This window comes from Siphateles boraxobius, unplaced genomic scaffold (assembly GCF_051911475.1).
Source record: "Siphateles boraxobius isolate OS27281-9 unplaced genomic scaffold, OSU_SipBor_1 61, whole genome shotgun sequence".
Lineage (NCBI taxonomy): Eukaryota > Metazoa > Chordata > Actinopteri > Cypriniformes > Leuciscidae > Siphateles > Siphateles boraxobius.
The window spans coordinates 12829458-12856048 of record NW_027509188.1 but is presented as its reverse complement, the minus strand read 5'-3'; the positions used below and the strand labels follow the sequence as shown (position 1 = coordinate 12856048).

The 26591-nt window shown below is 41.2% G+C and overlaps 1 protein-coding gene across 3 annotated transcripts in view; it reads left to right on the top strand.

Moving 5' to 3' along the window:
• Positions 1-26041, top strand: part of LOC143718295 (uncharacterized) — a 61206-nt gene extending 35165 nt beyond the window's left edge. Inside the window, exons 1-3 of one of the 3 annotated variants that reach the window (XM_077209351.1) lie at positions 10982-11046; positions 18017-18553; positions 23486-26041. In XM_077209351.1, coding sequence (XP_077065466.1) covers positions 18484-18553; positions 23486-25095 — 1680 coding nt within the window. In that variant the 5' untranslated portion in view covers positions 10982-11046; positions 18017-18483 and the 3' untranslated portion in view covers positions 25096-26041. Of the gene's footprint in view, positions 1-10981; positions 11047-18016; positions 18554-23485 lie in introns of those variants that run through there. The other 2 variants (XM_077209349.1, XM_077209350.1) reach the window with 2 other exon arrangements.
• The last annotated feature ends 550 nt before the right edge of the window (positions 26042-26591 follow it).

Here is a 26591-nt window from a genome sequence, read left to right as displayed (position 1 = left end):
GTTCGAGGGTTGCTGGGATGAGAAGTAGTGGGTAACTGAATTTCACAGTGATTTGATTCAGGGATCTGTAGTCGATACATGGTCTTAAACCTCCATCTTTCTTGGCAACAAAAAATAAGCTAGCGGCAGCAGGGGATGTGGAATGATGAATGTAACCCTGTTGCAAAGCTTCCTCGATGTCCTTTCGCATAGATTCTTGTTCAGGAATTGACAGGGAGTAGATTCGACCCTTGGGAATCGATGCGTCGGGGACCAGATCAATGGCGCAATCCCATGGTCGATGAGGGGGTAAGTTGGAGGCAGTAACAGGGTTAAATATGTCAGAGAACGAGGAATAACAGGAGGGAGTACTCGTGGACAGGTTTTCCGTGGGGCTTTCGATGGATGTGGAGCTCACTGTTATCACTTTCTTTGGTTCAGCACCTGGTGGAGCAGGGTGTGTGCTTTCCTCAAGTGGGCAATGACATCCCCAACTGTTGATCTTACCGGACTGCCAATTTATAGTAGGTTGGTGACGAATTAGCCAGGGGCAACCTAGGATTATGTCTGTTTGACTATTCTGAAGAATAAAAGGTTCGAACATTTCGTGGTGAATATTTTCAATACATAGCTGGATGGCTGTTATCTGAGATGTGACATACCCTTTGTTAATAGGCTCGCTGGTCACTGCATGGACGGAATATGGCTTGGGAATGTCGATCTTCCTGAGGTTGAGTTTCTTACAGAGCCGCCCTGATATGAAGTTCCCCGCTGATCCAGAGTCGATGATGGCTGTTACAGACACATGGAAATTTTGGGTTTTTAAGGTTACAGGAATCGTGAGCGGTGTCGATACAACGAGGTGGTCTTGAACGGAGCTTACCGTCATCTGAGGTGGTCGAATGGGGCATGCAAGTCGGAAATGACCATTAACACCACAGTACAGACATAACTTCAATTCTCTACGACGGGTGCGTTCAGCCTGGGTGAGTCGGTGAGTGTCGACTTGCATCTCTTCTGGGGGTTTCTCAGACACATCGTTCGCGAGGACATGAGGAGATGTGGCGTGAGAGTGTCGAGCATCCCGATAACAGCTCTGAGATCGTTGATGTATACGGAGGGTTTGTTGTATGAATTTTTCCAGCCCCAGGTTATCATCATAGATAGCCATTTGAAGACGAAGTGCAGGATTTAAACCACCGCGATAAACAGCCAGGAGAGCTTTTTCGTTCCAACCACTCGCTGAGGCTAGAGTTCGAAATTCAATGGAATACTCTGAAATGGATTTCTTATCTTGTCGAAGTTTCACCAATTTATTGCTGACGGATGAATCACTGACTGGCTGTCCGACAACTTCCTTGAAATGGTTAACAAAACTTTGTAATGACATGGTAACCTCAGTTTCTTTTGCCCACAGCGTCTCAGCCCATCTCAATGCTTTCCCAGATAATTGCTGAATGATGAAAGAGATTTGTGAGCAATCTGTAGGAAATAGATGAGGTTGCTGTTCAATGACGAGTGAACACTGCATTAGGAAGCCGTTGCAATCTTCTGCCCCGCCGGAGAATGGCGCTGGTCGAGAGGTGGAGTTAGCAATGCATACCAACGTGGGAGCGGGGTTAGCGGAAGTGGTGGCGGACCGTGGAAGCGAATTCGCCGCGTTGGTTGCAGGTTGCACTGGAATGGCAGCGGTTGGCGGTTGTGTTGTATCCATAGCGGTATTGGTCAAGCCTTCTGTCAGGATACAGACACGGAGACAGAGGTAAGTGAATCCAAACACAGCTTTATTTTACGTGACACAAATGCAACGGTGAGTATTTCAACGTTCAGGTGCAGATTCGGTGAAGATCACTACTTGCGGGGCAGATTACAGGTGAGCAGGTCCTCTTCAGGTTAACTGATGTCAAGCTGTCACAGATCTTTAATACTTGTCTTTTCTCTTTCAGATGCTATCACGAGCGAGACAACTCGGCATGAACACAGGGACTCAGGAGAATACAGGATTTCGGGGAACAAGGATCCAAACAGGATTTCTGAAGGCAGTGGAACAGGAATTCAGAGGTTAGTAATTCACAGGTGAGTATACGTTACTTGGCTGGTACTGGAAGTATCAGAGACTTCGGAGTCTCGAAGAAGTATCGGAGACTACGGAAAATGGTCTTTTCCTGTTGGAGGCTTGACAAAGACTGAGGTGGTAGTGAGTATTTTTATGCAGAGGTTGATGGGGCTTATTGATGTTGAACAGGTGCAGGTGATTAGTATTCTGGGGAGAGTGATTGTTGTGTGGTGAAGGATGTTGAATCTGATTGGTTCCTGACAACCATTGTGTATTTTACAAACTATAAATGTATTGTTTTGCTATAAATTATATGTATTTAAATATCTGAAACCTAAAATAAACATTATGTGGTTAAAAAAACTGAACAGTTGTGATATAGCCTATGACAAGCACTGACCGCGTCCGTCTTTGGCTCAGCGCCAGCACGAAAGCACAGTTTGAATCTGACAGTGATGTTACGTCACTGTATATTCGCTCCTTAGTGCTCAGCTGCTGCAGAGCGTGCCGAAATCGAAATTGCTGATGAGATATAGAGGAAAATATATATCCCCCCCCCCCCCGCCCCGATATCATCGTCCATCGCGATGTTTCACTGTAGACATCGTCTGATACCAAATTGGTAGACATCGCCCAACCCTAGCGTTCACCACTGAGCAGACTCAGTCCCGCGTTCACTACTGAGCAAACTCGAGTCCAGCATTCACTACTGAGCAGACTCGGGTCCAGCATTCACTACTGCGCAGACTCAGTCCCGCGTTCACTACTGAGCAGACTCGGGTCCAGCATTCACTACTGAGCAGACTCAGTCCCGCGTTCACTACTGAGCAGACTCAGTCCCGCGTTCACTACTGAGCAGACTCGGGTCCAGCATTCACTACTGAGCAGACTCGGGTCCAGCATTCACTACTGAGCAGACTCAGTCCCGCGTTCACTACTGAGCAGACTAGGGTCCAGCGTTCACTACTGCGCAGACTCGGGTCCAGCGTTCACTACTGAGCAGACTCATGTCCAGCGTTCACTACAGCGCAGACTCGGGTCCAGCGTTCACTACTGAGCAGACTCATGTCCAGCGTTCACTACAGCGCAGACTCGGGTCCAGCGTTTACTACTGCGCAGACTCGGGTCCAGCATTCACTATTGCGCAGACTCGAGTCCAGCGTTCACTACTGAGCAGACTCGGGTCCAGCATTCACTACTGAGCAGACAAGGGTCCAGCATTCACTACTGAGCAGACTCGGGTCCAGCGTTCACTACTGAGCAGACTTGGGTCCAGCATTCACTACTGAGCAGACTAGGGTCCAGCATTCACTACTGAGCAGACTCGGGTCCAGCGTTCACTACTGAGCAGACTTGGGTCCAGCATTCACTACTGCACAGACCCGGGTCTCGCATTCACTACTGAGCAGACTCGGTCCCGCGTTCACTACTGAGCAGACTCGGCTCCAGCATTCACTACTGTGCAGACCCGGGTCCAGCGTTCACTACTGAGCAGACTAGGGTCCAGCATTCACTACTGAGCAGACTTGGGTCCAGCGTTCACTACTGAGCAGAATCATGTCCAGCGTTAACTACTCCGCAGACTAGGGTCCAGCGCTCACTACTGAGCAGACTCGGGTCCAGCGTTCACTACTTAGCAGACTAGGGTCCAGCATTCAGTACTGAGCAAACTCTGGTCCAGTGTTCACTACTGAACAGACTTGGGTCCAGCGTTCACTACTGCGCAAACCCGGGTCTCGCATTCACTACTGAGCAGATTCGGTCCCGTGTTCACTACTGAGCAGACTCGGGTCCAGCATTCACTACTGTGCAGACTCGGGTCCAGCGTTCACTACTGAGCAGACTAGGGTCCAGCGCTCACTACTGCGCAGACTAGGGTCCACTGCTCACTACTGCTCAGACTCGGGTCCAGCGATTACTACTGCGCAGACTCGGGTCCAGCGTTTGCTACTGCGCAGACTCGGGTCCAGCGTTCACTATTGTGCAGACTTGGGTCCAGCGTTCACTACTGAGCAGACTCGGGTCCAGCATTCACTACTGAGCAGACTCAGTCCCGCGTTCACTACTGAGCAGACTTGGGTCCAGCGTTCACTACTGAGCAGACTCAGTCCCGCGTTCACTACTGAGCAGACTCGGGTCCAGCGTTCACTACTGAGCAGACTTGGGTCCAGTGTTCACTACTGCGCAGACCCGGGTCTCGAGTTCACTACTGAGCCGACTCGGTCCCACGTTCACTACTAAGCAGACTCGGGTCCAGCATTCACTACTGAGCAGACTTGGGTCCAGCATTCACTACTGTGCAGACTCTGGTCCAGCGTTCAATACTGTGCAGACTTGGGTCCAGCGTTCACTACTGCGCAGACCCGGGTCTCGTATTCACTACTGAGCAGACTTGGGTCCAGCGTTCACTACTGCGCAAACTCTGGTCCAACATTCACTACTGAGCAGACTTGGGTCCAGAGTTCACTAATGAGCAGACTCGGGTCCACTGTTCACTACTGCGCAAACTCTGGTCCAGCGTTCACTACTGCGCAAACTCTGGTCCAGCATTCACTACTGTGCAGACTCTGGTCCAGTGTTCACTATTGTGCAGACTCGGGTCCAGCGTTCACTACTGAGCAGACTCGGGTCCACTGTTCACTACTGCGCAAACTCTGGTCCAGCGTTCACTACTGCGCAAACTCTGGTCCAGCATTCACTACTGCGCAAACTCTGATCCAGCATTCATTACTGCGCAAACTCTGGTCCAGCATTCAATACTGCGCAAACTCTGATCCAGCATTCACTACTGCGCAAACTCTGGTCCAGTGTTCACTACTGAGCAGACTTGGGTCCAGGATTCACTACTGCGCAAACTCTGGTCCAGCATTCACTACTGAGCAGACTTGGGTCCAGCGTTCACTACTGAGCAGACTCGGGTCCACTGTTCACTACTGCGCAAACTCTGGTCCAGCGTTCACTACTGTGCAGACTCTGGTTCTGCACAGTAGTGTTCACTACTGAGCAGACTTGGGTCCAGCGTTCACTACTGTGCAGACTCTGGTCCAGTGTTCACTATTGTGCCGACTCGGGTCCAGCGTTCACTACTGAGCAGACTCGGGTTCACTGTTCACTACTGCGCAAACTCTGGTCCAGCATTCACTACTGCACAAACTCTGGTCCAGCGTTCACTACTGCGTAAACTCTGGTCCAGCGTTCACTACTGCACAAACTCTGGTCCAGGGTTCACTACTGCGCAAACTCTGGTCCAGCGTTCACTACTGCGCAAACTCTGGTCCACTGTTCACTACTGCGCAAACTCTGGTCCAGCGTTCACTACTGCGCAAATTCTGGTCCAGCATTCACTACTGCGCAAACTCTGGTCCAGTGTTCACTACTGAGCAGACTCTGGTTCTGCACAGTAGTGTTCACTACTGAGCAGACTTGGGTCCAGCGTTCACTACTGTGCAGACTCTGGTCCAGTGTTCACTATTGTGCCGACTCGGGTCTAGCGTTCACTACTGAGCAGACTCGGGTCCACTGTTCACTACTGCGCAAACTCTGGTCCAGCATTCACTACTGCACAAACTCTGGTCCAGCGTTCACTACTGCGTAAACTCTGGTCCAGCGTTCACTACTGCACAAACTCTGGTCCAGGGTTCACTACTGCGCAAACTCTGGTCCAGCGTTCACTACTGCGCAAACTCTGGTCCACTGTTCACTACTGCGCAAACTCTGGTCCAGCGTTCACTACTGCGCAAATTCTGGTCCAGCATTCACTACTGCGCAAACTCTGGTCCAGTGTTCACTACTGAGCAGACTCTGGTCCAGTGTTCACTATTGCGCAGACTCGGGTCCAGCGTTCACTTTTGCGCAGACTCGGGTCCAGCATTCACTACTGCGCAGACTCAGCGCAACATATCAGTGCCATATTGGGACATTGGCAGCTTCACTTTTCTACAATGGAGAATGAAGGTGCATCGTCCGTCTATGATCTGCACACACCTCCAAACGGTGAATGAAGCTCATCGGCTTTGGTTAAAAGCTTTAAACCTAAAGAAACTGTCAAAATGTCCATACATTTCCTATTTCCACTTCATTAATGGCAGACCCATAGAAGATCATCCCTCTCCCTAGAAATGGTTGGGCTATGATGCTCCAGTGAAGACACATCTCATCAGGATGTATCCACAAACAGGTACAGCATCTTGTTACGTTACGTCCTCAAACAGAAAAAAATAGTAACTATTCAGCAATTTTGGATGAAACTTCTATTGGGCATGAATAATATTTAGTACTTAGCTGTAGTTGTTGTTAACAGTGGCAAACAGTGTTATAAAAATGTGCTGCAAGTATTGTGATGGTATTGAATGAAAATACCACTGTACTGCAACTCGGAACACCATGGAATGAGCAGAATACAAAATACTTTTGCTACTTTTTTAAAATACTTTTTGTAAATAAGGGGTAGAGGATTTCTCAGTTTTTACAGAGCACCCAACTTACTGTGTTGTTGTGTTTTTCAGATGATGAGTAAGGTGACCATGAGACTGACTGTGGTGTTGTGTTTTTCAGATGATGAGTAAGGTGACCATGAGACTGCACAGACACTGCCATTCCAAGACAGCAACTTAGTGTCGCCCAGATCTGGCCCGGCTTGATTGTGTTTGTGGGGTGCACTGTAATGTGTTCATGCTTCGTTTTTTAAAAATTGCATTATTTTTCATATATTTTACCTTTATTCTACACTGCTCTGCCCCTCCTTGTAAAAACGGTCTGATGGTTTCCTGGTTCTATGAAGCCAGTCCCTCAAAACTACGCAAGGGCTCAGATTGGTTAGCTGGCCCAGTGTGTTGTGATTCGCTAACTGTCTAGTGCACGTTCTGCGGAAACGTCACGCCCTGTACCTTAACCGGTAGCCTAGTTTGTGCTTTGGTGTATTAGGCCGGTGACACACTGGCTGCGTGGCGTGAGCGTGGCGTTTCTGTTGCGTGTCAGCTGCGTGGCGGCTGCGTCGCGTTTTCTGTGTCTTTGCACACCAGAAACGTGTCTGACGCGGCGCTGCTGACACGGATCACCCTTGATCGACATATGGGAGAGAGTTGTGGAAGCCCTATACTTCATATTAAGCATGAATATACATCCTACTGATAAAGACACTGTCAGCAGTATTGACAGCAAAATAGACTACAGAATATTTCGTTCTGTATTGACAGGTGCAATGTTTGAAAATTGATAATTATTTATTTATTTATTTTTAAATTATATTTATATCTGAATTCATGTTTATGTCAAAACGATGTTTCAGAAAGGTTTGTTTTTTGTTGTTCTCTCGTTACTTGTCAGATAACGTTAAGTATGAGTGAGCATTTAACAAACCAGCAGAGCCAAACAGCATTGTCATTTGTTAACTTCCTTGCTACAACGTACAATTAACAATACGAACTATTACAGGAAAACACATCGACGAAAAATAAATCATACTTACAGGTTGTGGCCCGTAAACAACAGCTTCTGTTCTTAAAGTTGGAACTGCTCCATCTTTCAGGACAAGCCAATGTGTGAATCCTGCATTGAACTCGCGAAGATTGTAAAGGCTTTCCTCCGTAACATGTGCAGCACAGAGAGCGAGATTTGGGTAATAATTATGAGGCACCGAGTTAAAAATAAATTTTAACCATTGATCCCTAACTCCCCCGACCCTAGGAAGGCTGAACAAAGCGGACCTGCAACCGGGATGAAAATAACAGCAGCGTTTCGACGGTATTGCGGAAACTCATCTCCAAAACAGCAATATAAAATGGCCTCGCCCCGCTTATTAAGTATTCTCGGAGGGAGGGGTTTATGTAAATAATGGGATTTGCTGACGTCAGCAACTCCGGAGGAATGTCGTGTAGTCCAAAACCAGCTGTTTGCTGTAGTCCTCAGAAATTGAATTTTTTAAAAGCAAATATCTCCCTTTGCTTTGAACTTTGAGCGCTGTAACTTTGCAGATGTTGTTTATAATCAAACAGCAACATTACACACTAGCTAAAGTTAGAAAAGTGAAATTGTGTTTTACCACCCCTTTAAAGTATAAAAGTAAAAGTAATGTGAGGAAAAAAAATGCCATTAAGGATAAAAGCTTAGGCCGCGCCACAGGGCCTATAGTACACTACCACCTCCTCAAAAAACATTTTTCTAAAGCCCATAATGACTATAATGTTATATCAAAATGTTAATGTTGAAAAATGTGGGATGCACTAGGCTTGTTTCAGCCGCATATATGCCCATAGAAAATGAATTTCAGTTTCATTTCAATTTTAGTACAATGCAAATACATTAAAGAACCATATATGTGTACTACTGAGCATTAACATGTGTTTCATGAAGCGGAAGATCGAATCACCTATCACAGAAAACTTTCTGCATTTTTACTTAGTCTGTTTATAACCCGTTTTCAAAAAAAAAAAAAATTCCCCACACGGATTTCGGATATTGCCATCTTTGTGGGGATATTTTGACCCTATAATGAAGGGTTGCACACACACACACACACACACACACCAGAGTTTCCGCTAGAAAAAAATGGTGCCTGTCAACGTGACCGGCAGAGGTTTCGTTTTACGGACATTTTGATGATATGCCGGTCAAATATCGCCTCTTAATTAGTCAAGTTGAGGAAAACTGGAGGCAGTCTTTGTAACTTAAAAAATTACATAATCAGACCATATAGAATGCAACATGTTATTATTATTAGCTTAACTTTCAAATAGACGGAAAAAAACATGAACGTCCGATTGGCGTCAATCAACGCCAATTGTTTTTTACTATGGTTTCACACACATTCACTTTTTGAAACATTGAGGCACGGATGTACCTAATACAAAACATTAGTGGGCCTTCCTTTTGGGCCTGAGACGAGAGTTGAAGAGATTTCCACGACGCATGCGCGAGAACTGAGAAGAGGACGTTCTTCTTCTAATACTTCTTGTTCAGTTCTCGCGCATGCGTCGTGGAAATCTCTTGAACTCTCGTCTCAAGGCCCACAAGGAAGAAAAGGAATAGTCGAATAAAGTCGTTATTTATGTGTTTTTTTTCGGAAAAAAAGTATTCTCGTCGCTTGATAAACTTATAGTTGAGCCACTGTAGGCACATGGAATATTATTATATATTATAATATTAGTAGCAGTGATCCACCTCTCAGATTTAATCTGAAAAAAAATGGTCTCTTTTTCAAAACTCATGGACAGAAATGAAAACATTCTGAACCGTACTGTAAACAGTTTAGAGAAGAACCAAAAACAATTTTATTATTATTTCAAAACTATCAATAAGTGTTTCACAGATGAATGCGGTAACAAAACATGATTTAATTTACTTGCGTCATTACAAAACTTGGAATAGTTCCTTTCTTCGTCTGCTGTCTCACAATATAAGGACGTGAACACATGAACATATCTAACGCTTAAAGAGCATTTCATCATTTCATCATATTTTTGTCAAATATGCTCTGAAACTCAAAGGTCTTCACTAAAACCTGTCAAAATAAAAGTTCAGTTTAACTCGAAGAAATTATGAAAGAAAGAAATATATTACTATTGTACAATAGAATATAAGTGTCAGGATTATATTTGTTTTGGATCTGTTTCCCTGGTTTGTTCATGTCTGAGTTTCACATGTTCCTTTGTTAGTTTCCAGCCTTTTGTTCAGTTTCCATGGTTACTGTCATTATTCGTTCATAGGTTTCAGCTGTGTGTCATTTATATCGGTTCAGTTTGTTATTTAAGCCTCACACTTGCCTTCACTCTTGTTCAGTCTCTGTTATGTTGAGATGTATTTGCACTGCCTGTTTGCTTGCTTTTTGAGTAGGAATTAAACCTATTGGTGTTTTGTGAGAACCTGAGTCTTCTGTCTTCAGCTTCCCTGCATGCATTTTTACAGTAGGCGGTCTACTTCTCAAAATAATAACAATAATGATACAATTTATGTTAACATTAAGAAATATAATTTTTTGTCCATGTTTTAGTTCAATAAATCTTTGTTGTGCAGCACTCTTCCAAAAAATAAAAGAATAAAAGTTGTTACATTTTCATTTTATTACATTTTAAAACATTAACTATAATGTTAGTTTTATACTTTCATTTGATTACCAACGTTTTTGATAATATATTTGTATATAAAAATAAACATTTGTTTCATAGCTTTCATAGCATAGTTTCAATAACTCTATTATTGTAAATTAATGAATTATTAATGATAAATTTATAAAAAGTTAATCAATCAATTATTACAATTGATTGATTAGATGCATTTTTGATTATTGAAATTTGCTGACATACTGAATAGGTATGACTTCATAATAAAAATAAATATAATTCACCAATTAAACAATTGCTTTCATAAAATAGCATTACTGCTGAAATCAATAAGATCAAAGAAAGACCATATGTTCCTTAAAGAAGACCGATTTATCTGTTATTCCATATTATTGTGCTATTATGAGGAGTAAGGTTATGTTTGCAAATCGAGAATGTGACTGTGAATCTGAAAGCTTAAGAGATGTCACATTTCAGCACAAATTCCATACCGCCAATTTTATTAGAGATAATGAAATATAAATCAGATTTTATAGTCATTTAGAAGAAATTATTTTAACTATTTTTGCACTTTAAAGAAACAAAGAATTTATTTTATTTTATATAGGCTATTACCCTTTTATTCTGTGGAGGAACTGAGATGGAATAAGATGGATATATTCATGGTGATAAGGATTCAGTTTTATTTAATAAATTAAATTGTAGTATGGTTGGTATAATTATATTTAGATATAAGCCAGCGGCTTTTGAAAAAAAATCTCATTGGTATTGATAGCTTTGGGAATCTGCGATTTATTATTTGAATCAATCCTTTATCTCATCATTTTTTAAATGTGTTTTCTGATCTTTTTTTCGAATTTCTATTTCGAGTGAACGAGACTTTTATTTTGGTGTGGGAATATGACGTCATAAGTCTGTGCCGCGCTCCTACATCTGTGATTCTGCTGAAGAGAGGTTTGTGTTTTTTAATCACTTAAACTGTTTGAATCAATACAACACGTTCAGACAATAATAAAGAGAACTGTAAAAGGATTTTTTTTTTAAAGTTAACATCGTAATGCATCTAATAACAGTAATGAACATAGTGTTTTGTGAGTAAAGTGCATCCACACGCGAATAACAAAAAGCTGCGTCTCATATCGCTCCCTGTATTGTGAATCAGTGCATCATAAACACTGTTTGCTCTCTGGGAAGTAATAGGCTTGCTAAGATTAGCAAAATCTTTACAGAACCGATCACCTCAAGATGCATTGCAGACATGTTCGCTTCACTTTGTTTTTATGTGGTCTGACACTTAATGTGATATCTCGTGGATAAATGTTAAAAGAATATGCCTTAAACATTTGTATCTATCCCTATCCAATCAAACAGTCTTTTAAATCCATTCACTGGTCGTTTATTTTTATTTAATATTATTATATTGTTATTATTAATTGTTTACAATTATTCATTGTATGTATTTACTTTGTTTTCCTCTTATTTCCCTGTATCTCTTTACCTAATTAACTTTCTGTGTATTATGTTACTTCAAGTATATATTTTGTCAATATTGTAAATGCACGATCATGCTAGTAAAGTTGTGCACTCGAATGAAGTTCCAATAATGTTATTATTAATGGGCTAAATGTTAATGAATATTTATGCCCCCAAAAAAAGTAATCATATAATCCCAAAAGTCTTTTAAATCCATTCACTGACATGTAGGCTTATTTTGTTTATAATGTGTGTGTGTGTGTGTGTGTGTGTGTGTGTGTGTGTGTGTGTGTATATATATATATATATATATATATATATATATATATATATATATATATATATATACAGGTCCTTCTCAAAAAATTAGCATATTGTGATAAAGTTCATTATTTTCCATAATGTAATGATAAAAATTAAACTTTCATATATTTTAGATTCATTGCACACCAACTGAAATATTTCAGGTGTTTTATTGTTTTAATACTGATGATTTTGGCACATACAGCTCATGAAAACCCAAAATTCCTGTCTCAAAAAATTAGCATATTTCATCCGACCAATAAAATAAGTGTTTTTAATACAAAAAAAAAGTCAGCCTTCAAATAATTATGTTCAGTTATGCACTCAATACTTGGTCGGGAATCCTTTTGCAGAAATGACTGCTTCAATGCGGCGTGGCATGGAGGCAATCAGCCTGTGGCACTGCTGAGGTGTTATGGAGGCCCAGGATGCTTCGATAGCGGCCTTAAGCTCATCCAGAGTGTTGGGTCTTGCGTCTCTCAACTTTCTCTTCACAATATCCCACAGATTCTCTATGGGGTTCAGGTCAGGAGAGTTGGCAGGCCAATTGAGCACAGTAATACCATGGTCAGTAAACCATTTACCAGTGGTTTTGGCACTGTGAGCAGGTGCCAGGTCGTGCTGAAAAATGAAATCTTCATCTCCATAAAGCTTTTCAGCAGATGGAAGCATGAAGTGCTCCAAAATCTCCTGATAGCTAGCTGCATTGACCCTGCCCTTGATAAAACACAGTGGACCAACACCAGCAGCTGACATGGCACCCCAGACCATCACTGACTGTGGGTACTTGACACGGGACTTCAGGCATTTTGGCATTTCCTTCTCCCCAGTCTTCCTCCAGACTCTGGCACCTTGATTTCCGAATGACATGCAAAATTTGCTTTCATCCGGAAAAAGTACTTTGGACCACTGAGCAACAGTCCAGTGCTGCTTCTCTGTAGCCCAGGTCAGGCACTTGCTGCTGTTTCTGGTTCAAAAGTGTCTTGACCTGGGGAATGCGACACCTGTAGCCCATTTCCTGCACACGCCTGTGCACGGTGGCTCTGGATGTTTCTACTCCAGACTCAGTCCACTGCTTCCGCAGGTTCCCCAAGGTCTGGAATCGGTCCTTCTCCACAATCTTCCTCAGGGTCCGGTCACCTCTTCTCGTTGTGCAGCGTTTTTTGCCACACTTTTTCCTTCCCACAGACTTCCCACTGAGGTGCCTTGATACAGCACTCTGGGAACAGCCTATTTGTTCAGAAATTTCTTTCTGTGTCTTACCCTCTTGCTTGAGGGTGTCAATGATGGCCTTCTCTGGACAGCAGTCAGGTCAGCAGTCTTACCCATGATTGCGGTTTTGAGTAATGAAACAGGCTGGGAGTTTTTAAAAGCCTCAGGAATCTTTTGCAGGTGTTTAGAGTTAATTAGTTGATTCAGATGATTAGGTTAATAGCTCGTTTAGAGACCCTTTTCATGATATGCTAATTTTTTGAGACAGGAATTTTGGGTTTTCATGAGCTGTATGCCAAAATCATCAGTATTAAAACAATAAAAGACCTGAAATATCTCAATTGGTGTGCAATGAATCTAAAATATATGAAAGTTTAATTTTTATCATTACATTATGGAAAATAATGAACTTTATCACAATATGCTAATTTTTTGAGAAGGACCTGTATATATATACACACATATATTAGTGGTCGACCGATATATCGCCAAGGCCGATATATCGGCCGATATTGGGAATTTTTTAGATATCGGCATCGGCCGATAAATATTTCCGTTTGGCCGATATATTTCAAAACAGTCTGTGACAGTGCATTAGCGCTTTTTTCCACTGGCGCGAGCAGATTAAGCATGAATGAACTGAATATGTTTGCTCTGCTCCGCCCAGCACCGTAAGACAAGCCACTCAGAAGTGAAGCACACATCTGACAGACACAGTAAATGACCAATCAGCATTCGCTTTCTAACTTTACGCTACATTGTGTTACACACAAAAACACTCCGGTGTGCAGCGAAGTCTATTCAAACAGTACTGTGATATGTCAGATCCGCAGCCCAGCGGTAGCTTCAGTGGGGGTCACAGATGTGACAAATAAATGTAAACAAAACAGAAAACATTTAACCTCACAAACAGTCAAAAATCCCGTGACTGGCTGTTCCTCAGATGCGCGCGCGCTGTTCTCGATTACGTTTAAACTAGACGCTGTTTTCCCACGGACTGAAAAGCTGGGTCGCGTGCACTACGGATCAGTGATCGCGCGAGGTGGATGAGAAGAGAACACCGTCTGGTAAGTAATAATACGTTTGAGAAAATAAATATTCCTTCATCTGAATTAAGTTATTCACTATCTCTGTCTGCTGTATTTAATTATCCATGATTGGCGTAATATTGTGTGTAGTATACCTTTTCATATGTTCCGGTCTAACACAGAAACCGAAACTAAAGATTCCCGGAACAGCAGCATTTAAATATACTTAAAGTAAACAACCTGTTTAAACTTAATAGTGTAAATAAATGTATATTTATGAGTTGGAATTGCACATAGGCCCTACTATTTTGTCATTAATTTATGAATATTGTTTAGATTGGTTAATTAATGATAAATGTTATTTGTAACCTGCAGTAAGCAACAGTAATTATTTATGTGACATTTAATAATTTAATCTAAAATGTTTTTTTTTGTGTGTGTGTGTTTTCATTCTGCTAGATGGCTGGACAGAAAACAAATCCCCTGTGGGAATATTTTACAGAGACAACACCAGGGAATGCAAAGTGCAATAATTGCAGTGGCGTGGTGAAAATGGGAGCTGCAACAGGGAAGGAAAAAAATACCACAAACATGTGGAGTCACCTAAAGTCTCGCCATGCATCTGTGCAACTCACTTTAATCACTCTGTGTTAGCAAAACAACGTCTGAGGGCCATACAAGAAGAGCTTGGCATTCCAAAGAATGGCATAATTCAAGCTGTGCCTACCCGCTGGAACTCCACTCTGCACATGTTGCAAAGGATGTTGGAGCAGAAGCGTGCTTTGAGTTTTTATGGAGGGGAACATGGGAAAATTTCTTGCCCAACTGCAGATCAATGGGACATCATTTCAAATCTGGTAGACACACTGAGCCCCCATTGATGAAGTCACTCTTGAAATGAGCAAAGCAGAAGCATCTTCCTCTTGCATTATTCCCAGTATAGCTGTGCTGAAGATGCTTCTTCAGGCAGAAGGTCCAACAACACGAGGAATCCAAACACTGAGGCAGACAATGGTGCAGAGCTTGGAAAGAAGGTTTTCCAAAATAGAAGACAAAAAACTTTGTTTCCTGCATTACAACTTGCCACTGTTAAACTGGAACTACTAACTAAAGGGACTGGTGGTGATGCTGTGAGCACTTTAGTCTTAACATTTTCTGTTTGTAAAAATAGTTGTGTGTGTAAACCAAATAAGTGCACTTTGTAAAAAACACAAGGCTGCTTTCAATTGCACAAAAAAACTTTATTGAAGTGTTACAGTACCTCATTGCATTTGTTTACATTTTGTTTACGTTTTATTAATAAACATTTTATTTCTGTAAATGTTTAAGCAGACAAGAAGCTGCACTAAAAATTTATTTATGGAAGTGTTACCTTACCTCATTTGTTTACATTTTAATTACTTAATTAGTAAATAATATTTGTGCAATATAGTTTTTGCAATTAAAAATATGTACAATAAATGTTTATTTAGTTTCATCAATATTCTTTGTCTCTCATTTACTGTAATCACATGTATTGTATCGGCCTCATATCGGCCAGATTGATTTCTCAATATCTGCATCGGCCATTAAAAATCCCATATCTGTCGACCACTAATATATATATATATATATACATACACAGGTCCTTCTCAAAAAATTCGTATATTGTGATAAAGTTCATTATTTTCCATAATGTAATGATAAAAATTAAACTTTCATATATTTTAGATTGATTGAACACCAACTGAAATATTTCAGGTCTTTTATTGTTTTAATACTGATGATTTTGGCATACAGCTCATGAAAACCCAAAATTCCTATCTCAAAAAATTAGCATATTTCATCCGACCAATAAAAGAAGTGTTTTTAATACAAAAAAAGTCAACCTTCAAATAATTATGTTCAGTTATGCACTCAATACTTGGTCGGGAATCCTTTTGCAGAAATGACTGCTTCAATGCGGCGTGGCATGGAGGCAATCAGCCTGTGGCACTGCTGAGGTGTTATGGAGGCCCAGGATGCTTCGATAGCGGCCTTAAGCTCATCCAGAGTGTTGGGTCTTGCGTCTCTCAACTTTCTCTTCAAAATATCCCACAGATTCTCTATGGGGTTCAGGTCAGGAGAGTTGGCAGGCCAATTGAGCACAGTAATACCATGGTCAGTAAACCATTTACCAGTGGTTTTGGCACTGTGAGCAGGTGGCAGGTCGTGCTGAAAAATGAAATCTTCATCTCCATAAAGCTTTTCAGCAGATGGAAGCATGAAGTGCTCCAAAATCTCCTGATAGCTAGCTGCATTGACCCTGTCCTTGATAAAACACAGTGCACCAACACCATCAGCTGACATGGCACCCCAGACCATCACTGACTGTGGGTACTTGACACTGGACTTCAGGCATTTTGGCATTTCCTTCTCCCCAGTCTTCCTCCAGGCTCTGGCACCTTGATTTCCGAATGACATGCAAAATTTGCTTTCATCCGAAAAAAGTACTTTGGACCACTGAGCAACAGTCCAGTGCTGCTTCTCTGTAGCCCAGGTCAGGCGCTTCTGCCGCTGTTTCTGGTTCAAAAGTGGCTTGACCTGGGGAATGCGGCACCTGTAGCCCATTTCCTGCACACGCCTGTGCACGGTGGCTCTGGATGTTTCTGCTCCAGACTCAGTCCACTGCTTCCGCAGGTCCCCCAAGGTCTGGAATCGGTCCTTCTCCACAATCTTCCTCAGGGTCCGGTCACCTCTTCTCGTTGTGCAATGTTTTTTGCCACACTTTTTCCTTCCCACAGACTTCCCACTGAGGTGCCTTGATAGAGCACTCTGGGAACAGCCTATTTGTTCAGAAATTTCTTTCTGTCTTACCCTCTTGCTTGAGTGTGTCAATGATGGCCTTCTGGACAGCAGTCAGGTCGGCAGTCTTACCCATGATTGCGGTTTTGAGTAATGAAACAGGCTGGGAGTTTTTAAAAGCCTCAGGAATCTTTTGCAGGTGTTTAGAGTTAATAAGTTGATTCAGATGATTAGGTTAATAGCTCGTTTAGAGACCCTTTTCATGATATGCTAATTCTTTGAGATAGGAATTTTGGGTTTTCATGAGCTGTATGCCAAAATCATCAGTATTAAAACAATAAAAGACCTGAAATATTTCAGTTGGTGTGCAATGAATCTAAAATATATGAAAGTTTAATTTTTATCATTACATTATGGAAAATAATGAACTATCACAATATGCTATTTTTTTGAGAATGACCTGTATTTATATATATATTCATTCATTATATTTTCACTTGATCTCATCTCTTTTCCTAGTTAATGTCATGTATTATCTAACAGCCTACTTAGGCCTACACAACCATATAGCCTATGTTTTGTCAATACTGGCTATAAAGCTTTCAATATATGACTTTATTTCTGTAGGCGAACAGGAATTTCACAGGAAGTCCACTTTATGGTAATTTACCATATTAGGCTATATATTTCATTTTATTTAGATTTAATATGCATAATAAAAGTAGTTCATAATAAATGAAGACATGATCAGGAATGGATTTAAAATACTGTGAGATGGCCTATAATATTTAATGTTCTTACATATATATATTTTTTTATCATTTATTGATAAACTTCATTCTTATGCTGTCATGGTCAACATCGCGTGAAATACCCTTATTTTGTCATCCTTAATTAAAAATACATTTTATCATAGGCCTATCCATTCATGATAATTCCAGGTTGCTATGGTCACACAGGTTGTTTACACATTTAACTCGTGGCCATGAGAAAAATATATCGTTCCCTCAACATTTGAACTTGTTTACATATTGCATATTATCACATTCCCACGAGTTAATATGTCGTGGCCACATTTCAATGGTCAGTGTAGAAATGTCTTAGTCTGAACGTGTTTATATGTTAATTATTCTCCTCTTAAACAGGACAGAGTGTCCAAACACACAGAAAAACTCCTGGTGAAGCGACTGAGATCCACGTGACACTATTATAAAGATGGCGTTTATTAAAGAGGAGAGTGAAGACGTGAAGATTGAAGAAACATTCAGAGTCAAACATGAAGATACTGAGACACAAACAAAAATGGCGTTTATTAAAGAGGAGAGTGACGACGTGAAGAATGAAGAAACATTCAGAGTCAAACATGAAGATACTGAGACACAAACAAAAATGGCGTTTATTAAAGAGAAGAGTGAAGACATAAGGATTGAAGAATCATTCAGTGTCAAACATGAACAAACCCAGGAACAAACAAAGATGGTGTTTATTAAAGAGGAGAGTGAAGACCTGAGGATTGAGGAAACATTCAGTGTCAAACATGAACAAACAAAGAAGGCTTTTATTAAAGAGGAGAGTGAAGACGTGAAGATTAAAGAAACGTTCAGAGTCAAACATGAAGATACTGAGGAACAAACAGGTTGGTTTCATTTTCAAAGCCTTTCTTCAGTCATTCTGTGTCATGGGTCTCTTTATTGGATTTATTAAATGCAACTTGTGTCACAAATTCAATTAGAAAAAACAAAGAAATAGCCAAAACAAAACACTTCCGCATGATTTGTTTTCTTCTTAAGAATGACAGTACGCAGAGTACAATGTATCTGGTGGGTAATATATTCAAACGCCTTCACAGCTTCAGTATTTTCAGATGTAAGCTCTATTATAAGCATTACTTTTAACAATTTAATCTTTGTACCCATCTGTAATTAGAAATATGTATTATATATAAATAAAAAGGCAATAAGGTTGTCAAGCTTAAACGAATATAAACACCAGCGTCCGTATCATGTTACAGCGGTTAACGTCAGTATTCCACGTGCTAGCAAACATTAGTCCAAAAGTGAGCTCAAAGATATTGATGCAAATAGCAACTAAAAACTCACCTGCTTCGACTTAGATTTGAAAAGCTTGGCTCTGTTTGGTCAAATTGAATGTAGCTGTTATGGCGTGCTGTTATGCTTTCTGTCAGAAATTTGAAGTACAGATATTAAATACAAATCTTATTGGCGCTTAGAGGCTTGGTTTAGACTTTTACTCAGGACGGATATCAGCGTAGCAAGCAGGTGAAGCGTTGCGCATGCGAAAGAGAACGTCTGCGCACATACGGAAAAATTTATTTTAAATGCAAATTTAGTTTTCGTTTGCTCGAAAAACTTTGTGATTTGCGAGATTTTCTCTGCAAAACTCAGTTCACGTGCTCAAAATATGATCTTGCATGCGTGGAATTGTGGCAGAAAAATAACACCCTACATAACAGGCAGTCAGGGCAGGCAGCAAACCAGTCAATAAGGCAATAGTTAACAGGCAGGCAGCAAATGGTCAAGAAAACGTAATCCAAACATGGTCAAGAAACAGACAAATGCTCAAATGTAGGCTGTGGCAATACAAGACTTTGCACCGAACCTTGTGTTCTCATGGCTTAAATAGTTTGTGAAATGACTGACAGGTGTGAGCGTGATTAGTTAGGGTATGAGGATTCTGGGAATTGTAGTTCTTTGTTTAATACTCAGGACAAGGTGACCTCCATAATTAATCACATTTCTAAACGCGATTACAGATGCCACAATTACGTAATCGTTCAAAGCTGCGATTACAAAAAAAAAGTCTACTTACATTATTCGGCGTGCATAAGAGGTGTTTTTAGAGCATGTTGCATTGTGAGAGGCTAATCACGACTACTTCAGAGAACCCAGCACATTTAACCAATAACAGGAACTATCAGTGACATAAGTGTACGCTGAAATAAAAAGCCTCACCTCAGAAAAACTGAATTTCCTGTCCTCTCAGCCATTATACTGAGCTCGTAGCGCGTACTCTTCAATGGCAAACGCAAATGCGGAGATGCGCGTTGTATATCGCTTAGAAAAGCGCAAAAGAAACTATGAGCATGCAACATCATGTGAATTAGTAAGTCACGAAAAAATAAAAGTAAAATTCTAATAAATCACGTTCACTAGCGCCGCCAGGATTTTAACGGTAGGTGGGCCTCCAGAAAACTGGATCGGCCAGTTAAAATAAGCAACAACAAAAAAAACGCGTTCCCCTTGTAGTGAACTTTTTTCTTCTTAAGTGTTTGAAAACTCAGAAGCAAAGACCAGGAGACTCGGGTGTATCTTTAGCCGAATTCTTTATTGAGAACACAAGCTGTTGGTAGCTGTAGTCTTTCCATCCAAGTCTGAACTCAATAGCTCAGCACAGCGTTATATCCTTTCAAGGGGGAGGGACTTACATAGGGTGGAGACAATCTGAACAAAGCATGTAAATGAAGTACAGAAGTCAGCCCGTTACCGGTCCTAATCCAATCAGCATAACTATTCAAACAGTGAGACTCAAAAACAGGAATTGCAGAACTCTCCCGCTGAGACGGAAGCTACCAAGAGTTTCAGTAATCTGCTTACAATCTGCAGTAATCTGGTCGATAGAGAGCAGTAATCTGACAAATACAGAAAACAGGATTTGCCGGACTCTCTTGCTGATAACTCTGAATTTAGCATTTAAGGTTATAAATTATGATATCAATTTACTCTACCTTAATATTTCATGTGAGGTTATGTAAAGAAAATAGGATCAGCAGATCTTAAACCTATTCTTAAATTTGTAATCCTTCACCCTTCATCTCCTTTTCTGCGGCACTGAGGACAGCGACTCAGTAGCCTACCTGTGTTGCTGTCCTCAGCTCAGTGCTGAAGCGGACAAAGACATACACCAAATTCACAATGACAGAAGAACTGTATCGATAGGAAATAACAGCAGCATTGAATCTGATACAGCTGCTAAACACTAACCAAATAAACAACAGCATAACAATCCGATATAGCTGATAAATAATCACACATGCACACAATTTAATTCAAACTTGCTTGTGGGACTTGGGGCTTGTTACAGGGAAACTCCTATCTTTCCCCGATATGTGTGTGACTGGGAATGTACGGAGTTTGGGCTGGCTTGCAGCCTCATCTATTGATGACAGGTCTAGCGGAGGTTGTGGCAGGTCTTCTTGGGGAATGGCGTTTGTGGTTTGAAGTCGTGATTTGCGTGCTCAAAAACCTGCCTGGAACGCAGCATAAGAGTCCAAACGTTGGGTAGAAGCCGCTGATTGGCTGAGAAGCTTTCACTCAAAGCTTTCCTCGGGCTGCTATTTGGATGAACTGCTAGAATGAAAATCACTCACTACTCACTATAGGCCTGGGTCAAAATGGGCAGGCCCGGACCTAAAATGGGCCTAATGGTAGCGTCGCGGGTGATCACGTTACTGGTACGTCATGTGTTAGCTGAGGAAGAAATCATGCCTGTGGAGGGTTTTTTGAAGACAGTTTTGAGCATATTCAGCCTAGGGAAGGAAGTGGCTTCAGTCTGATTGATTCTGTTGGAGGTACATTCTAAGAAATCTTGTGAGTTCTTGGTTTAAACATTCAGTTTGGCCATTAGACTGTGGGTGGTACCCTGAAGTGGGGCTTACATTCACATTGAGCAAACGGAAGAAGGCTATCCAAACCTGGGACATGAACTGGGAACCTCGATCAGAGACAATATCTTCTGGTAATCCATAAAAGTGACAGTGAAGAGCCAGGAGATCAGTGACAAAATCAACAGCAATATGTGACCAAGGTCATCAGGGAATGGGTAATGGTTGCGCTGGTTCTCACTGACATGGGAGTGACTGGATTTAGGCAATTGTACTGACAGGTGGAGCTCCAGCATGTGATTTGTTTCTCCTGCCATGAAATCATAGGGTTGTGTTTCTGTAGCCAGGGTAGACCGAGGACAACCGGATTGTGAGGGGAATGGATGGTAAAGAGGCGTGTGGTTTCAATATGAAGAATACCAACTTCCAGGATAATGTCTGTGGTGGTGGTGTTTCGAACAAGACTGTTTCACAGGGGGCGTCCATCTAACGCTGCCACTGTCAAGGGAGATTCACAGGGGATTAGTGGTATCTCGTACTGTCGGGCTAGGCCTTCATGGGGCAGTCATGGCCTAATGCTAACAGAGTTGGACTGGTGACCCAAAGGTTGCTGGTTCGATTCCAGTACCGGCAGGAATATTACTGAGGTATCCATGAGCAAGGCACCTAACCCCCAATCGCTCCGCGGGCACCACTCAAGGCTGCCCGCTGCTCCGGGTGTGTGTATCCACGTTTGCAGTGTGTGTGTGTTCACTACTCACTACTCTGCTCCTAATGTGTGTGCACTTACTTGGATGGGTTAAATGCAGAGGTCAAATTCCAAGTATGGGTTACCATGCTTGGACATCACGTGTCACTTTCACTTTCACTTTCATCATCAGTAAAACTGCCCGCTGCCCCAGAATCAAGAAGGGCCTTGGTAATAATAGCGTTTGTGGAAAAGGTTATCTTTACTGGTACTTCCATACATGAGGTAGAATAACTGGGAAGAATGAATGTACTCATGAGTATACTGCTGTGGTGGTCGAGCCAGGCAGTTGGCTCTCAGATACCCCGCTTCTCGTTCTTCAGTGGATATATGCGTACATACGACCTGCATCGGTTCAGGGTCATCGTTATGGGGATTGTTATTGTTATCGTTATTGCTTGACTGAATGGATGAGAGAGTCGGTTTGGGTTTTTGAGATTGTCAGTTCGGATTGCTAGCGTGATCAATTGATCCTGTTTTCTCCCATCATTGTGACAGTCTAAATCAGATTGAACCTCATCATTTAAACTTGTCCACAAAAGAAGTTATCCACCCACACCATCTGAGCAGTAAGAGTAGGAAATGTTAGTGCATACTCTGCACTAACAGTGTTTTCCAGTGTTAAAGCAGCGTTTTCCCCCTGTATGAGAGAGAGGAGCTGATCCAAGGCACTCTTTCCTCCCTCAGGGTGTTCAGAAACTTCTCATAATCATTGAATGTAACCTTTATAATCGGGTCCCCTGTGCATCTGCCAACCTAGACAACGTGAAAAGTGACAACCCAGTATCTTTTTGTAAGCATTTCTCTACAAGCATGTAAAAAAATAAGCCAATTAGATTTCGCACCCCTTCTGACGTAGGAAGGGGATCTTATTATAATATTATCACCCCTTAATCTGCACATTTACACCCACGCCATCGCCATTTGGTTTTCACAAGCGACAACAGTGTAACCAGTTCTAACGTCTAATCTGCAGGATCCCAACACAAATGTGTGCAGTGCAGTGCTCTACTGAGGGTTTTTATGAGGGGGGTAGTACTTGGGATGTGTCCTAAAGAAAATTAAGAATTAACAATATTAATAAGAGGCTCTGACATTACAGATTACAACTCTACTCAGTTGTTTAGTGGGCATAGTATCTAGAATGTGTTGTTGCATTTAATGTTTTAGATGTCTAAATGTTTTAATGTCTTCCTTTGTGCCATTAAACTAGTGTTAACTTGTTTTTGTTTCTTTTTACCCTAGACCTGATGGCTCTGAAAGAAGAGAGTCAAGAACTGAATGAAATGGAAATGAAATGTCATGATTTAATGACTAGTGACGAATCTTTTAGTAATTCACAGACTCATAAAACAGAAACTAGAAATCTCCAGATAAAAGCTCACATTAGAGAGAAGCCTTTGTCCTGCCAACAGTGTGGAAAGAAGTTCAATCGAAAAGACAGCCTTAAAATCCACTTAAAAATCCATACGGGAGAGAAGCCTTTCACCTGCAAACTGTGTGGGAAGAGTTTCTCACTAAAAGGAAATCTTAAGACTCACATGATAGTTCACACTAGAGAAAAGCCATTCTCATGCTCTCAGTGTGGAAAGAGTTTTACACAGAAAAAATCCCTTACAGTCCACATGAGAATTCACACTAGAGAGAAGCCTTTCACCTGCAAACTGTGTGGGAAAAATTTCTCACTACAAGGAAATCTTAAAACTCACATGCGAATTCACACTGGAGAGAAGCCTTTCATATGTTCTCAGTGTGGAAATAGTTTTAAACATAAAAGAGACCTTAATGCCCACATGAGAAATCACTCTGGGAAGAAGCCTTACACCTGCACTCTGTGTGGGAAGACTTTTTCACTACAAGGAACTCTTAAGACTCACATGCGAATTCACACTGGAGAGAAGCCTTTCATATGCTCTCAGTGTGGAAATAGTTTTAAACAGAAAAGAGACCTTAATACCCACATGAAAGTACACACTGGAGAGAAGCCTTTCACCTGCAAATTGTGTGGGAAAAACTTCACACTAAAAGAAAGTTTTAAGACTCACATGACAATTCACACTGGAGAGAAGCCGTTTGTTTGTGATCAGTGTGGAAAGAGTTTCAGACGTAAACCACACCTTAATCATCACATGAGGATTCACTCAGGAGAGAACTGTTTTATATGTCATCAGTGCGAAAGGAGTTTCACAGACAGGAATCACCTTGAGAATCATGTAAAAATTCACATCGGAGAGAAGCCTTATATGTGTCATCAGTGTGGAAAGAGTTTCACAAACAGAGCACACCTGGAGGATCACATGAGAGTTCACACTGGAGAAAAGCCTTTCCCCTGTCCACAGTGTGGAAAAAGCTTCACGATTAAAGGAGACCTTAATATTCACATGAGAGTTCACACTGGAGAGAAGCCTTACAAGTGTTTTCAGTGTGAAAAGTGTTTCACAGACAGGAATCACCTTAAGAATCATGTAAAAATTCATATCGGAGAAAAGCCTTTCATGTGCCATGACTGTGGAAAGAGTTTCACATACAGAGCACACCTTGAGTATCACTTAAGGACTCACACTGGAGAAAAGCCTTTCACCTGTCCTCAATGTGGAAGGAGCTTCACGGTTAAAGGAAACCTTAAGCTGCACATGAGAGTTCACACTGGAGAGAAGCCTTACAAGTGTCTTCAGTGTGAAAAGAGTTTCACAATTAAAGGAAACCTTAATATTCACATGAGAGTTCACACTGGAGAGAAGCCTTACAAGTGTCTTCAGTGTGACATGAGTTTCCCATATCACATAAGCCTGAAACAACATTTACAAACTCATTCTGGAAAGAAAATGCCGTTTCCTCAGTGTGACGAGGTTTAGAAAAAAAGCTATTTCAATAATAATCTGCACATTCACTCTGGAGAAAGACAATTCAATTGTGATCAATGCAATTAAAACATCATACTCAAAAACATCACAAATACATAAGAAAAGTCATGTAAATATGAGACCATGTTTGTCTTCTTTGTTAAAGAGTACGGCAATAGAAAATGTATATCTATTTGAATCAAGGCTACTTTCACATTGCACCCCTTTTAACAAGGTGAATTAGTAAACTAATGGTTCTTTAAGATGGTTAAATTGACTCTTTCCATAGCTTCATTCCCGTTTCTTGTTCGGTTTCTTTCACTTTCCATTTTACCCATGTGTGTATAGCCCCTTTCACACAGAGATTCCAGAAAATACACGGATAAAGTGACCCGGGATTTGACCCGGGTTCGTTTGATTTTGGTTCATTCACACTGTCAGTGATTTTCCGGAATCAGAGAGTGCGTTCACACACAACCCGTAAAAATCACGTTAAGACACGTGACATTTATGTGACATGTAATGTCTCAGCAGCGTCTATAGTTTGCTTATGAGCTGCAATTTCTCTCTGGAGAAACCACGCTTGTGCATTTTTTTTATCATAAACTAGCGCATCATAAACGATCATAAACTAGCGCATTACGTACCGTTTCACTAGCCTGCTTTCACTTCACTTCAGCGTCATCATTACGACACGGCATTGAATACGGCTTTTGTTCACACAGCGCGCGTTCCGGGACTGATCCCGTCAATGTTACTAGGTCCCCGACCCGGGATCAATCCCGGCATCAATCCCGGGTCGTGTTTGCGTTCACACAGAAGGCGTTCTGGCAATTTCCCGGCAATTTCCTGGGATCAACGCGCTGTGTGAAAGGGGTTTATGAGTGATTGTGTGTATGTCTTTGTTAAGACTAATTATGTGTTCGTGATTAAGTTAATAAAACTTATACACAATGCATGTGAGTATTTGATTCTGATATTGTGTTTGCAAATCAAAGTCACTTGAACAATTTCTGATCTTGCTACATGCTGTAGTACTGTACACAGTAAGAATGATATTTTTCATAGTTGACACGAAAATAACTAGTTGACACGAAAATAACTTTTCTGAGAATTGATAGATAATTAATACTGAAGGTTTGTTGGGTGGACAGGTTAATTGATTGTAACCTTGTAATTATTGATTGTAATATTAATTCCGCATACAGCTAACCCTTACAACCTAATCCTTACAACATTTTATTAATATGTCCCCTTTGTGCTAATTCACATAATTATTAAATAAATATTTGAAAACATTAGGTCATTCACAATTTTAAATAACCTCAATAACTTTCATTCTTATTTCTCATAAATCTTAAGGAAGTAACATTTACCTCCAGTTTTAAAGTTTTCAAAAGAGGTTGGGTCTGGATACATTTTGCTTTATGTTAAAAGAATTCTGCAAGAATAATTATATAGTTTATTCTCCTTAATATTTCCAGATAATACATGTTTATTGTCTTAGC